Source organism: Mustela nivalis (genome assembly GCF_964662115.1).
Source record: "Mustela nivalis genome assembly, chromosome: 6".
NCBI lineage: Eukaryota > Metazoa > Chordata > Mammalia > Carnivora > Mustelidae > Mustela > Mustela nivalis.
Genome location: NC_139025.1, coordinates 33,947,983 through 33,962,152, shown reverse-complemented (window position 1 = coordinate 33,962,152; position 14,170 = coordinate 33,947,983). Strand labels below are relative to the sequence as shown.

Genomic DNA, 14,170 nt, shown 5'->3' with positions numbered 1-14,170 from the left:
AACTTTCCAATACATGGTTTTTCTCAGCTGTAGAATTAAACAGTATGCTTCAAATTCTTGGGAGGGTTGTTTTTTTTTAATACCTTGATTTTCTCAGCATTATCTATAAAATGAAAGTACTTAATCTATATAGCCAAATAATGTTATACACTTATAAGATACTATATTGTGTATAGATTGGAAGTGGGCTATGTAAAATCTACTTTTATATTTTAATTCTTATATTTTTTTTCCCCATCTTTCCCCTTAGATTTCCTTCATGGATACATTTCATAGCATTATTATGTGATGTGAGAAGTTTTTTGTTTTTTTGGTTTTTTTTTTTGAAGTAACATGGATTTTATACTACAGAATCAAGAGATTGGCTTTATAGGAGAAATTGATTTATAAAAAGTGGTACAGGTTTTTGTAGATAACCATGACAACATCCCATATGAATGGGCATGTTACTGAGGAATCAGACAGCGAAGTAAAAAATGTTGATCTTGCATCACCAGAGGAACCTCAGAAGCATCGAGAGATGGCTGTTGACTGCCCCGGAGATTTGGGCGCCAGGATGATGCCAGTGCGTCGAAGTGCACAGCTGGAGCGCATTCGGCAGCAACAGGAAGACATGAGGCGCAGGCGTGAAGAAGAAGGGAAAAAACAAGAACTTGACCTTAATTCTTCCATGAGACTTAAGAAACTAGCCCAGATTCCTCCAAAGACTGGAATAGATAACCCTATATTTGACACAGAGGAAGGAATTGTCTTAGAAAGTCCTCATTATGCTGTGAAAATATTAGGTAAGTAAGTACAGCAGTAGAATAGAAAATGCTTTACTTTTGTTTCTCTTGCCTTAACATGAATGTGTACAGGAAGGAAGAAGAGTATAATAAAATGTAAGTAGTAGCAGTTTGAATTCAGACCAAGATAAGTTCTTTTCTTGCAAAGGCCGTATAACCAGTCATCATCATTGTTTACTTTTAGTCACATAGAGCTAAAGCGTGTGGCTAAAATGTTCATTCATTACAACATGGATTTTAGATAAAATTTTTGAATTAATAATTTCCTCGTGTGGGCTAACATAGCCTTGAAATTCACCTTTTATTTCAAACTCAAACTTTTATATCAAAATTACTGAAAAGCAGTTTCAGATTTTGAATTTCTGATTGCCTTGAAGTTCGTAAAATTGTAATGAAATTACTATCTGTAACTTATAATCTTTTTGGTTTTCTTTAATTAATGACTGCCAATAAGAAGTAGAGCTGTTCCTATGGCATCATATACATAAAACATGGCTCAAAACTTCCAAATTCCATTCTGTAGGGAAAAAAAAAAAACCAAAACCTAGCGCCATGAGTTATTAGTAGATATAAACAAAAAAGAAATCTGTGACCAAATAAATTTTGAGAACAATGGGTTAAATAAGTTAAACCTCTTACTACAGGACTTCAGACCCTTTAGAGTGCTAATATGCATTATGAGCCTGCAAGGGAGATTCAAATATAATGTTTCCAGACTTAGAATATTTTATCATTGAATTTACTGTCTTCCCTTCCTACACATAAATGCACACATGCGTGCATACACACACACACACACACACACACACACACACACACACACACAAATTGATCAGTGAACTGGTGTTAGAGATGTATGTTAATTTGTGTTCTCTTAAAACCAGGCTAACTGGGGGTGCCTGGGTGGCTCAGTGAGTTAAAGCCTCTGCCTTCGGCTCCGGTCATGATCCTAGGGTCCTGAAATGGAGCCCCGCATCCGGCTCTCTGCTCAGCAAGGAGCCTGTTCCCACCTCTCTCTCTGCCTGCCTCTCTGCCTGCTTGTGATCTCTATCAAATAAATAAATAAAATCTTAAAAAAAAAAAAAAAACCCAGGCTAACCGAAGTTAAGTATTCTATTTTGCATTTATTATTTATAGATGTGAAAATAGAGCTACTTCCACTTTTCTGTGGAAGGAGAGACTTTTCATTGTTGTTTTGCCATTCATTTAAGTGTTTATTGAGCTCTGTACTCATACCATGCTGTGTGATATCTATAATAATTCTATTAACAGGACACTATAATCTCCATTTTGGAAATAAATTGAAATTGAGTTAACTCAGTGTTTAAGATTTCAAGCTAATAAGTGGTAGGGCCAAGTTTGAATTTGCTTGATATAGATATGCAGTTGGTGTACTTCAGAGAGTTTAAGAATGATGTCCACCGTGCTCTTCACTAACTGGATCAGAGCTCTTGCTAGTAGGAATGGAACACCTTTTTGTAGTTTTCCCAAAATAACCTTATATACTAGATTTGTATATATGGTATTTTCCTCCCAAAGTCTCTTTGTTCTAAGTCTGAAGCAGTTTCTACTACATCCCATCATCATCTTCATTAAAATTTATTAAGGAACCATGTTTCGTGAGAGAAAGTAATGTGTATGCTTCTCTGTGTTTTAAATCAGATGTGTTCAGTGATAGTGAAGTCTGGTAAATGCCTTCAGGTATTATAATTATACTGAAAACAGGGAGAGAGCATCTCCCTTGTTGTCCTACCCACCGCTATCTTGCAGTGTATTCCATAAACTTCTCTCTCCTTTAAAAAGATAATTACAGTGAAAACAGAAAAAATACATATTTTCAAAATATATTTACCTGAAGGGATTTTATGCTCTATTTCCCAAAGAGTTTTGTTAGAGTAAAAATATTTAATTCCCGATTACCTCTTACTGGCCCTCATCTCCCACCACTCTGTTATTTTTGTTTTTGTTTTTATTTCTTTGAGATAGGGAACACAAACAGGGCAGGGGGGACAGAGGAAGGCAGTGAAACAGGCTCAGCACTGAGCAGGGAGCCCGACACAGGCCTGGATCCCAGGACCCTGGGATCATGACCTGAGCTGAAGGCAGATGCTTAAACAGCTAAGCCACCCAGGTGCCCCTCCATTGTTTTTTATTCAAATATTGTAAATATTCTCTCTGACTTGGAAAATGATTACATTGTAATGTATCCAGCCCAAGCCTGGACTGATTTTTCCTTTTTCTTTTTATTGGTTTGTGATTAAATTTCTTTCAGATTAATGTATTTGTCCATTTGCTTTATTTAGATCAGGCAGAAAAATCCATCTAATAGTTAATATTCATGTACCCTCAGTAAAGAAACAAATACAGCTTAAGCCAGATTTGCTTTAGTGAAACTTTTTCTTGCCTAAGCACAGAAGATTGGAGACATTTCTCTCAAATTTTTTTGCTTTTTCTGATTTCTGTTTATATGTTACTTATCTAACTTTCCTGCAAGTATAGATTAAAGGACAGCTGTATTTTCTTCAGCTTGCATTCCACTGTGGTTTTCAGAAATACCTTTGTGCAATACCTTGAATTTAAGGTTATTTTACGTATTTTGTTTTAGAGTAGTTCAAAATGTAGTACCAGGGGCACCTGGGTGGCACAATTGGTTAAGTGTCTGATTCTCAGTTTCAGTTCAGGTCATGATCTCAGGGTCATGAGATAGAATGCCCCCCCCCCCGCCAACCCTCCGAATCCGGCTCCACGCCTAGCACAGAGCCTGCTTGAGATTCTCTCTCCCTTTCACTCTTCCCCCCCTCCTCATGTTCCCTCTCTCTTAAATAAATAAGTCTTTTTTTATTATTATTATTATAACAGGGGTTTGTAATTCAATTTTTGAATAGGGGGATACTTAATATTTTGAGAAATAAGTAATATATTTAATGTTGATAGACTCAACACAAATGTGTTAATTTTAGGAAACAAAAAGTTAGTAAAAGTTACAGAGTTATTGCCAGTCAAAGCTTCACTTTTGGATGTACTGAGTTTTAAGTTTTCATTTTAAAATGAAGCGTAATAGCTTTGTACCAAACATTTTTTCCTTGTACAATTTGCTAACACATCAAACTACAACAGAAGTACTCCCTTAAAGTTATGTCTCCCTGCCAGCATTTTGATTAATAAACACATGCCAGAGGCAACTTCTCAGCCTCTTTCACAGCCAGAAACAGCCAGCCACCTTTGTTTTAAATGAGGAAAGGATGCAACAACTGATTTCTTTCTTTGAAAGAGAACCATCAGCTTCCAATGATACATCATCATTTATCTGTGAGTAGAGAAAATACTGTATTAAGAATTGAAAATGTGTTTGGAAGGTTGGATACTTTGGGTAGTTGTTTTTAGTGAAAGGATTTATAAACTAGGCACTGTTTAATAATAAAAATGCAGGGATGGAATTGATAGAAAATATTTAGAAAGGATAAACTGAACTTGCTTGTTTAAAAGCAGTCAGAATCTTATTAAAAGGGGCACCTGGGTGGCTCATTCTGTTAAGCATCTGCCTTGGGCTCAGGTCATGATCCCAGAGTCCTGGGATCAAACCCCGAATCAGGCTCCTTGCTCAGCAGGAATCTGCTTCTGCCCCTGCCCCTCATCCTACTCGTGCTCTCTCAAATAATAAAATCTTTTTAAAAAATTTTAGAATCTTATTAAAAGTTAGAAACTGGTGATTGAGAATTTAACTTCAAATAAATAATATTAATATTCTAAATTATAAGAATTTTGATATATTAGGGAAGCTTTCCTTAAAATTGGCATGAGTTCTTAAAACTTGGCTTTGCTTCAAATAAAATCTCAGTGTCTTTGTTCTCTTTCATAAGCAAAACAAACTACTTTGTGAGGGAAATTCTGAGAAGATAACAAAGCAGGTTAGAGTAGGATGAAGTAAAGTAGAATCATTTTTCAGATACCTCTTGATTGCACGTGCCACTGCTTTTGTTTTTTATTCACATAGAAGTAGTTTTGGTCCAGGGTTACAGACAAGTAAATAGAATAGAATATTTAAAGGGAATAAAGGAGGAAACATTGTCATCTGTCACATATGAAGAGACCTTAGGAAAGGCATATCCACCCACCCACACACACCAGTGATGAGCTATCTGTTTTGTGGTTAATAAGGAGACCCTTGAAATTTGTAATTAGGGGCTTTCTAATTCATACTGGATGCTATTAATATGAAGATAAAAGGTACCCCAAGGGGCAGAAAACTAGGGTGAGTAAAATACTTCATTATATTAATTAATAGCATGTTTCAGTCTTGATTAGTGTCTACATATTTTTGCCATGTCTCTGAATATTCAGCAGTAAAGACAGTAATAGTTTTCCTGTATTTGATGTTAACAAAGTAAAACACATCTTCCAGATTTCTTTCTGTTACTGACTTCTGACTAGCCGTGGGTTATACTAGAATTGTGATAAACGTTTTTAAAGATTGGCTTTCAGTAAAGTTTATTTATTTAAAGTCAACAAACACAATTCCAATGCCAATAAACCTTGAGTTCAGCTTACTTCTGAAAAGCTAGTAATTATTAAATTTTTCCTCAGCTGCTATAGATGTTTCCAGGCTCTTTTAGTCATACTTTGAGGAAGTTTATTTTCCTGGGAGTAGCATAATTAGACTTATGAGTACTAGATTTAATGTTTAAAATGTTGGGTCTGTTTGAAAATTTTCTGATTTGTTCAGATTGCTAAAATTAGAGCTAATCTAGAGTAAAGATTAGGAAAATTAATTATAATATATGTAGTCATGTAATGTTTGGTTGTTAAGTGTGCACAATTCTGAGAAATAATTAACTGCTATATCAGTCTTTGACACATTGCATCAAAACTTCATTTTACTTATTAAGTAATAATTGATTTTAGTTTTTTCCCTTTTGCAAAGACTTGCATCATTATATCATGATATGTTCAAAAGTGCAGGACATCATTCAGTATTGGAAAGGGATATCTAGAGTCAGATGTAGAGTTTAAATACTTTTTATTTTCATATAGTTGCTATTGACTTTAGACAGTTTACTTAACTTTTCTAAGCCTCAGCTTCTGGATTTTCTTGAGAACCAAGTGAAAAAATGTAAATAAGTATGTGGCACACTGTACATTTGACTAAAATTTAGTTTTTTAATTTTATTTATTTATATGGGGGGGCAGGAGGAGGAGCAGAGGGGAAAGAATCTCAAGCAGATTCCATGCTGAGCGCAGAGCCGAACGTGGCCTCAAATCTCACAACCCTGAGGTCATGACCTGAGCAGAAACCAAGCAGCATTTAACCAGCTGAGCTACCCAGGCACCCTAAAATTGAACTTTTGTAAGAACTTGAAGCCATCAGAGATCATCTAACCTTTTAGTCCATGAAGTTCATTTGTGGATCTTAACCAGTAAATTTTCATTTTTTTTAAAGATTTTATTTATTTATTTGACAGAGAGAGATCACAAGTAGACAGAGAGGCAGGCAGAGAGAGAGAGGGAAGCAGGCTCCCTGCTGAGCAGAGATTCCCGATGCGGGATTCGATCCCAGGACCCTGAGATCATGACCTGAGCCGAAGGCAAGCGGCTTAACCCACTGAGCCACCCAGGCGCCCTCATTTTTTTTTTTTTTTTTAAATAACAGATTTATTAAGATATAATTCATATGGTGGCCTGGGTGGCTGCTAAGCATCCAACTCTTGGTTTCAGCTCAGGTCATGATTTCAGGGTCATGAGACTGAGCCCTGTGTTGGTCTCTGAGCTTTTCTCCCTTCCACCCTTTCCCTCTACCCCTAAACCCACTCACTTGCACACTTTCTCTCTCTAAAATAAATAAATCTTTTTTAAAAAAAAGATATTCATATACCATAAAATTAACTCTTTTAAAGTTGTGTAATTCATGAGTTTTTAGTATATTCGTAAGATTGGCAACCATCACCACTGTATAATTTCGGATTGTTTTCATTAAAAGAAACTACCCATTAGCAGTCACTTCTTAGTCTCTCCTCTCCCTAACAACCCTAGTCCACTTTCTTTTTATAGATTTGTTTATTTGGGACATTTTCTATAAGTCAGTCATTCAATACATGACCTTTTGTGACTGGCTTATTTTTATGTAGCATATTATTTTCAGGGTTCATTGTGTTATAGCGTAGACTAGTACTTCATTCCTTTCCATGGCTGAATACTCTGTTTTATGGACATGCCATATTTTGTTTATCCATTCATCTGCTGATGGAACATTTGGGTTGTTTCCAGCTTTTGGCTTGTTATAATAGTGTTATGAATACTCACATACAAGTTTCTGTTTGAACACCAATTTTTTATTTCTTTTGGGTATATAATAGGAATGGAATTGCTGATCATATGGTAATTCTATGTTTAAGTTATTGAGGATTCCAGAATATCTGTATTGTTTTGTGTCCTTAAGCAATGTGTGAGGATTCCAGTTTCTGTACATCCTTGCTTCTACTTGTATTTTATGTCTTTTAATTTTAGCCATCCTTCCAATCAGTAACTTGTTAAGAGCTAGAATAAACTATAAAACATTAAAATATATTGCACATAGGTATTTATAAATCTTATATTTCAAGTAGGTTTGTATATGCTGGGTTAAAATAAAATATATATACTTTTTATTTAAAATTTTAAAGGTTCTATTTATTTATTTGACAGAGAGATCACAAGTAGGCAGAGAGGCAGGCCAGTGGGGGTGGGAGGCGGGGTGGAAGCAGGCTCCCTGCTGAGCAGAGAGCCTGATGCAGGAGTCAGTCCCAGGACCCTGAGATCATGACCTGGGCTAAAAGCAGAGGCTTAACCCATTGAGCCACCCAGGTGCCCCTATATACTTTTTAATGAATTGCCAACAGAAGTTTGAGAAATAATATACTACTCAAACCCACTCATTTTATAGAAAGGCCCGGAGACTTGTAGTGAGTTGTCCAGTGACAGATAATGCAACTAACAAGTGATGGAGCAATAATTAGGACCCAGGTATTCTCAGCCCAGATTTGGGGCTTTAGTTACAGTTTTTCATTGTCTTACCATTTTCAGGGGTAAGATTTTTCTGTGCTTTGTCTCTTAACTGTCTTTGCCTATATACTTAACTGGTATTTGTTTTTAATTTGTAACCAATTTTTTAATGAGCAATTACTGTTCAGGATTTTTCATGAGCTTCTGATATATTTTTTTTAAATATCATTTTGACTTGGCCCACTAATGACCAAAATTCAAAGATCTGAATTTTTTGTTCTTAAATTTGAAAAAAAAAAAAAAAAAAGAAAAAGTCTACCTTTGTTTAAGCAAAGCTTTCCTGAATGAATGTTCTAATTTTGATTCAGCAGATAGATATACTGGAAACTGATACAATGTCTTCATACTCAGAAATACTAAGGTCCTCATCTGAATATTCAGTTTGACTATCTAATTTAGGAGAAAAGGAGAAATATTTAAAAGTTTCAGGAAAAAAGTTATAAAGTTAGTTGAAACCTAGAAATTTCTGAGGATAGGTTAAATAAATTGTATTATCTGAACAATGAGATAGAGGATTCTTACGCTAGAATAGATCTCTAGGAACTGTCTCCATTGGGGTAAATGATAGCATAAGTTAAAATAAGCAAAGTTAATCCAGATAGGTGGTTATCACCACTACTTTGAAAGTTCCTTAGAACTTTCAAGATGGAGATTCCTTGGCTTCTTTGGTAATTTTATTTTTTAACCTTAAAGCCAAAAATGTCTCCCATATGACTGTCTAGAATCTTGGGTATTTAAAGATAGAATTTCAGATAGAGCAACTCTTGGCTTTTGCTTACTGTTGCCTAATTTAAATCTTCATTCTTGGATCTTAGGCTACCAGGAGAAGACCAAAGGGAAAGGAGAAGATTCAGGGGATAGATTTATGTACATGTTTGTATTTATCTGATTAATTGTATTCCAATGCCAAATACAATTTTTAGGTAATATGTAACAGATAATATAATAATAGGTAATATGATACATTTAGATAAACAATTTAAGTGTTATAAGAAATGTTAGAGAAGATGATGGGAACTTAAAATAATTTCTACTGAGTATCAAGAAAGAGGAACTAGATCTAACTGTGGGACAAAGAATTTAAACTAGAGCTAAAGAACTTTCTTGTAGGGAAGCTGTAGCTGACTAGAATTTATCATCAAAGCCACATTTGCTTGCCTTTGCCTTCTCCTCTGCTGTGTCCCCTTTTCTGCCCTCCCTCTCTCCTGCCTTACTATGGTTATGTCTCTGCTGCAATACTCCCTTCTTTGTCCACTTCCCTCTCTGCACTGTGTCATTCTTTCTCACTAGCCCTGTGATTCTCCTTATATCTTTCTATTTTCCTGTCCATCTCATGTTTATCCTTTTGTTTCCCCTATTGTGTCTCTGCTTATGGGAGTGGAGTCTGTATTCTCTGGATTCTGCCCTCTCTTTATTGTGTATCTTCGTTGTTAATTACAGAAGAGGGTGTGTATTTGACAGAACTGATATAGTTGTATCTGATTGGATTTTTAAAAATGCCTTCTGGAATTGTACAGAATGTTTCATTTGTTTTAAGTGAACAAATATAACCTGCATCAGGCAATGGAACATTTCTTTAAGTGTCTACAAAAATAACTGTTCTTGAATAATGATTATTTGTAAAGTGCTTTTAAAGATGTACAATATAAGGGTGCCTGGGTGGCTCAATTGGCTAAGCATCTGACTTCAGCTCAGGTCATGATCTCAGGGTTCTGGGTTCGAGCTCCACATCAGGCTCCCCACTCAGCAGAGTCTGCTTGTCCCTTTCCCTCTGCGCCTCCTCACACTTGAGCTCACTCTCTCTATCTCTCTCTCTTTCAAATAAATAAAATCTTAAAAAAAAAAAAAAAAGATATACCATATAGGACCTAAGAGTTTTTTAACCTACAACTAAATATTCTGACCTTTGAAATTAAGAATTTTATATGAAACTTTTTGAAATGTGAATGAGAATGTGTGTCAAAGTGAGAAATCCCTGCATTGGTGTTACAGTAATTTTTCATTAGACATCAACTTTAATATCAAAGAAAAGACCCTTTGTCAGAAATACATTGAGAATTTTCTAGTAAAGAACTGAGTAAAGACTGAACTCATTTCATTTATCATGATCAGTATTTTAAGACTAATGCTGTAGGTATCTGTTGCTTCTTTGTGATTTTAAAACTTACTGGATAGAGGCAGTATCATTTTTAATGTCTTTTAAGTTGATAAGCCTTTTTTTTAAAAGGCTTTTAAGAAAACACTGATTTCATCAGAGGGTTTGTATCACTTAGTATTTCGTATTTTGTCTTTAAATACTCATTTGTTTCAACTACATATAGTTTAGTCCTTATCTTCCACTCAATCTACATGTATTTAATGAAGTTTTAAAAATTCACTGAGTGTCTGCTAACTTAATCTTTTCTACTTGTTCACCAAACATTTTTAATGGAAGTATTTGGATCTGAAGGATGAGAGTACTTTAAGCAGCTTTCCTGCATGGTATTATAAAAGTAGCATTTGCAGGGTGACTAAAACACATGGATTATATGCATTATATGTATGAAGATGCACAAACAGCTAGAGAAAATTCCTTCTAAACATATGTGGTAAGATAGCTAGAAGGAATAAGCTCCTCTGAATACTGACCTGGGTACATTACATGCTGCTATACTGGGCAAAAGACATCTCGGGACAGCTTTTCCAAAACAAATAAATAATATAAGCAAGTCCTAGAATCGGGGTGGGGCGGGGGAAGGAGTTTATCTTCTTTATTCCCTTGGTGTGGCAGAAAATCTGCCTTAAAAGTTTGAAGAAGTGGATTCTTCTTCCGGGTGCCATTTTTTGTTTATGGCTTAATTTTCTCCAGAGATTTGATCTGAATTACGTATGTCTCTAGTTTGGAGAGTTTGAGATTGTTTTTTAAATTGGGAAATGTTTGTCAGGGGTGTTATGAGGATTAAATAAAATCCCACATATGCATATAATATGATATTCTATATCTTATTACTTAGTAATGGCAGTGACTAAAATGTAATTTGGGCCAAATATATATTTGTAGTTTTTCAAAAATGGTTGGTAGTGTGTAAAAGCTGAGCTTAAGTACAAGTGATCTCAATTCAGTCTGATAATATTGATTAATGTAATAAGTCTAAAGACAATTCCTAAGAAAGATAATTTCATTGGAAGATTTTACTAATTAAACAACAAAAATGTGACTAGGACTTAAAGAGGTGAAAAAGAATGTAAAAGTTGGAAAGAATGTTTAAATGTTTAAATTGGTCTTGATGTTAACCTAATGATCTCGAACGTTGAGCCCCGTTAAATGTTTTTATATTTCTGGCATTGACAAGGTCCTTAGGTTTCCCACAATGCATCACTTATGTAGGTAGGGACTCGGTCATTAGCCTGTTTGGGACTCTTTTGTATTATTATGCATTACAGCTTTCCTGTTCCTGTAGATCTGAGCTTATTCCCTGACCTACTGAGTGAAAAACATTTCCAGTTTGGCCTGGAGTTGTTTGGGTTTTTTTCCTCCTGAATTTTAAATTGTTCCATGGTCTTTGTGGCTTTAGAATTCATTATGCACAAATAGCCAGATTTCATCTTTCTCTGGAACCTGCATTCCCTTACACTCTCCGTTTTTGGGCTAACAACAAAATTTCCTATTTCCTATCTGAGCAGTGTCTGAACTATGAATTGATCTGAAATAAGGTCATTGATTTCAAGTTGCATCTCTCATTAAGTCGTTCCTAGTTTGAGTTACTCTTTCTTACTTTTCCTAGTTTTTCTCTATGACATATGACTACACTATCTTATTTTATACTTAAAATATTCTAAATATGAGAATTATATGCTGTGCTTACCACAGAGCAAAAAAGGGCAACAAAAACTATTTGTCAACAAGGAAATAGAATAACTATAAAAAACAGACACAAAAACTCAATATAGCAGTAATTTAGTATAGAAGAAAATACTTCGTCTTAAGTATACCATGTCTTAAAATATAGTAACTGATGTAATAAAGCCTTTAAGTTAGTGGTTCTTAACCAGAAGGGTACATGATAATAAACTTAAAATCAATACATAATATTTATATTTAATGACATATCATTCAGGAAGACACAGGAGATTCTGATTGTATTTGAGATAGAACTCAAGACTTATCTTTGCAAATTCTCTTATTCTCATAAATATCCTCGATTAAAAAATCATTGCTCCAGGGGTATCTGGGTGGCTCAGTGGGTTAAGCCTCTGCCTTCGTTTGGCTCAGGTCATGATCCCGGGGTCCTGGGATCAAGCGTCACATTGGGCTCTCTGCTCAGCAGGGAGCCTGCTTGCCTCTCTTTCTGCCTGCCTCTCTGCCTGCTTGTGATCTCTTTCTCTGTCAAATAAATAAATAAAATACTTAAAAAATAAAAAATCATTGCTCTGATAAAGTAAGAAAAGGTAGTTACATTCAGTATGTTCTGCATAACACTTCAGGGATATTTATATAATCAGTATAATTCCAGTCATTAAGAAAAAAAGAAAGAAAACTAAGAAAAACAGGCAAAAGATAATTAGAAAGTAGATGAAAAAAGAAATACGAATGACTGCTAACCTTGTGGAAATATATTTAATCTCACTATTATTCAGAGAAACATTTTCTTTCCTAACCAGATCACAAACAATGGAAAAATTAATAATCTTCAATTTGGCCTGTTTGTAGGAGCAGGCGCTCAAGTTAATTACTGGTAGGAGTATGAGTTAGTAGCAGTCTGGAGGGCAATCTGTGAATATGTACCAAAGTCTTAAATGTTTTTATTATCTGATCCGTAATTTTGGGTATTTGTTCTAAAGAAATGGAAAATAACAGATTGCAAAACATTTACTATGTAACCTATGTAGTTAAAAAAAAAGTTTGAAAGGCTGTATGGTATAACAAATTAACACCAGTAATTATAGCTGGAAGATAAAACAACAGCTTTTTTTTTTTTTTTTTTACAATGTCAGTATCGCAGTGTCCTTATGGGTGACTTTGGTACCAGGAGAGATTAACACAGAAGTTCCTTTCCTTTAAAAGTTTCAATGTTCTTGGGGTTGAAGAAGACAATAGAGAGGTAGTTATATTTGGGGCTGACTAAAGTTGCTTATTGGTTACAGTCAGTAGTGAGATCTGAAGCCCTTGGTTTTTCTCATTGCCCTGACAACCAGTCTGAGCTCTTTTAAACGATTACTGAAATTTTAAACAGGAATCTCGTTATCTACTCAGTGAAGTCTAAGTCCTAAGATTGTAGACAATTACTGCCTTAACTACTTTGTTGGTCTTGTGGTTCTTTTTCCTTTTAAGATTTTTTAATGTTTTCCTGTTTTGCTCTAAAGATACTCTAAGCCCATTGAATTCTTTATACTCTTAGGAATTCTTTATATACTTAGGTAATTCTGTGCTAACCTCTTTGAATTTGATGGAATCTGATGTTCCATATTCTTTTTTTCCTCCCAGGTTTACTACATCATATTTGACAAATAAAATTTAAATGTATTTAAAGTGTACAATATGATTTGATGTATACATTGTGAGATATCTAGCACAACTAAGTTAATTAACACAACCATAACTTCAGTTACTGTGTTTGTGTGTAGTATGGGAATGCTTAAGATCTACTCTGAGCAAAATTCAGGCACACAATGCAATATTATTGACTATATAGTCATCATATAGATCCTCAGAACCTCCCTTAAAAGCAATAGTTTGTACTCTGACAAACATCTTCCAGTTTTCCCTATCTATATTCTTTCTGTTAGTGTTCTAGATATTATCTTAGCTTATGGTTAAATTCTAGCTACTTTTCAAGTTTTATTTAGCTCTGGGTCACATGATTGACAGTTTCGACTTTCCAGTTTTTCCCCCTAGTTATTTGCTGCTTTTTAAATTACTGAAGAGCATATCTATGTATTTTATAGAGGCTAAATCATATCTATGTATTTTATAGAGGCTAAATCTGTTTTGATTTGGGAGGAAAAGGGTGAGGAACCTCAAGAATCAACTGAAGAACTATTCAAGTCTGTGAAAGAATTTAAAGTAGTAGTATTTAAGATACATGTATAAGAATCAGTAGCTTTTCTGCAAACTGTATGAAGAAAACTAACAAAAAGATTTAAGGTGAGAGAGTTTTTTCCATATGACTGTGTATAAGACAGTAGTGCCCACTTTAAGTTTTTCCAAGACTCATACAGGTTTAATTTCAGTCAGAAACTCAATAGACTTTTCTTTTTGGAGGAATGGGAGAGTGTGGGTGTACCTTGAGAAAATTATTCTGTTACTCATTTTGAATAGTCAAGACATTTTTGAAAGAGTAACAAGCCAAGTACTTGTCATACCAATATGA

At 34.7% G+C, this 14,170-nt stretch overlaps 1 protein-coding gene across 6 annotated transcripts in view; it reads left to right on the top strand.

Moving 5' to 3' along the window:
* Positions 1–14,170, top strand: part of PALS1 (protein associated with LIN7 1, MAGUK p55 family member) — a 75,604-nt gene that overhangs the window by 22,038 nt on the left and 39,396 nt on the right. For 3 of the 6 annotated variants that reach the window (XM_082734075.1, XM_082734076.1, XM_082734079.1), the window contains one exon: positions 251–785. In XM_082734075.1, the coding sequence (XP_082590201.1) occupies positions 419–785 (367 nt within the window). In that variant the 5' untranslated portion in view covers positions 251–418. The remainder of the gene's footprint in view (positions 1–250; positions 786–14,170) is intronic. The other 3 variants (XM_082734077.1, XM_082734080.1, XM_082734078.1) reach the window with 1 other exon arrangement.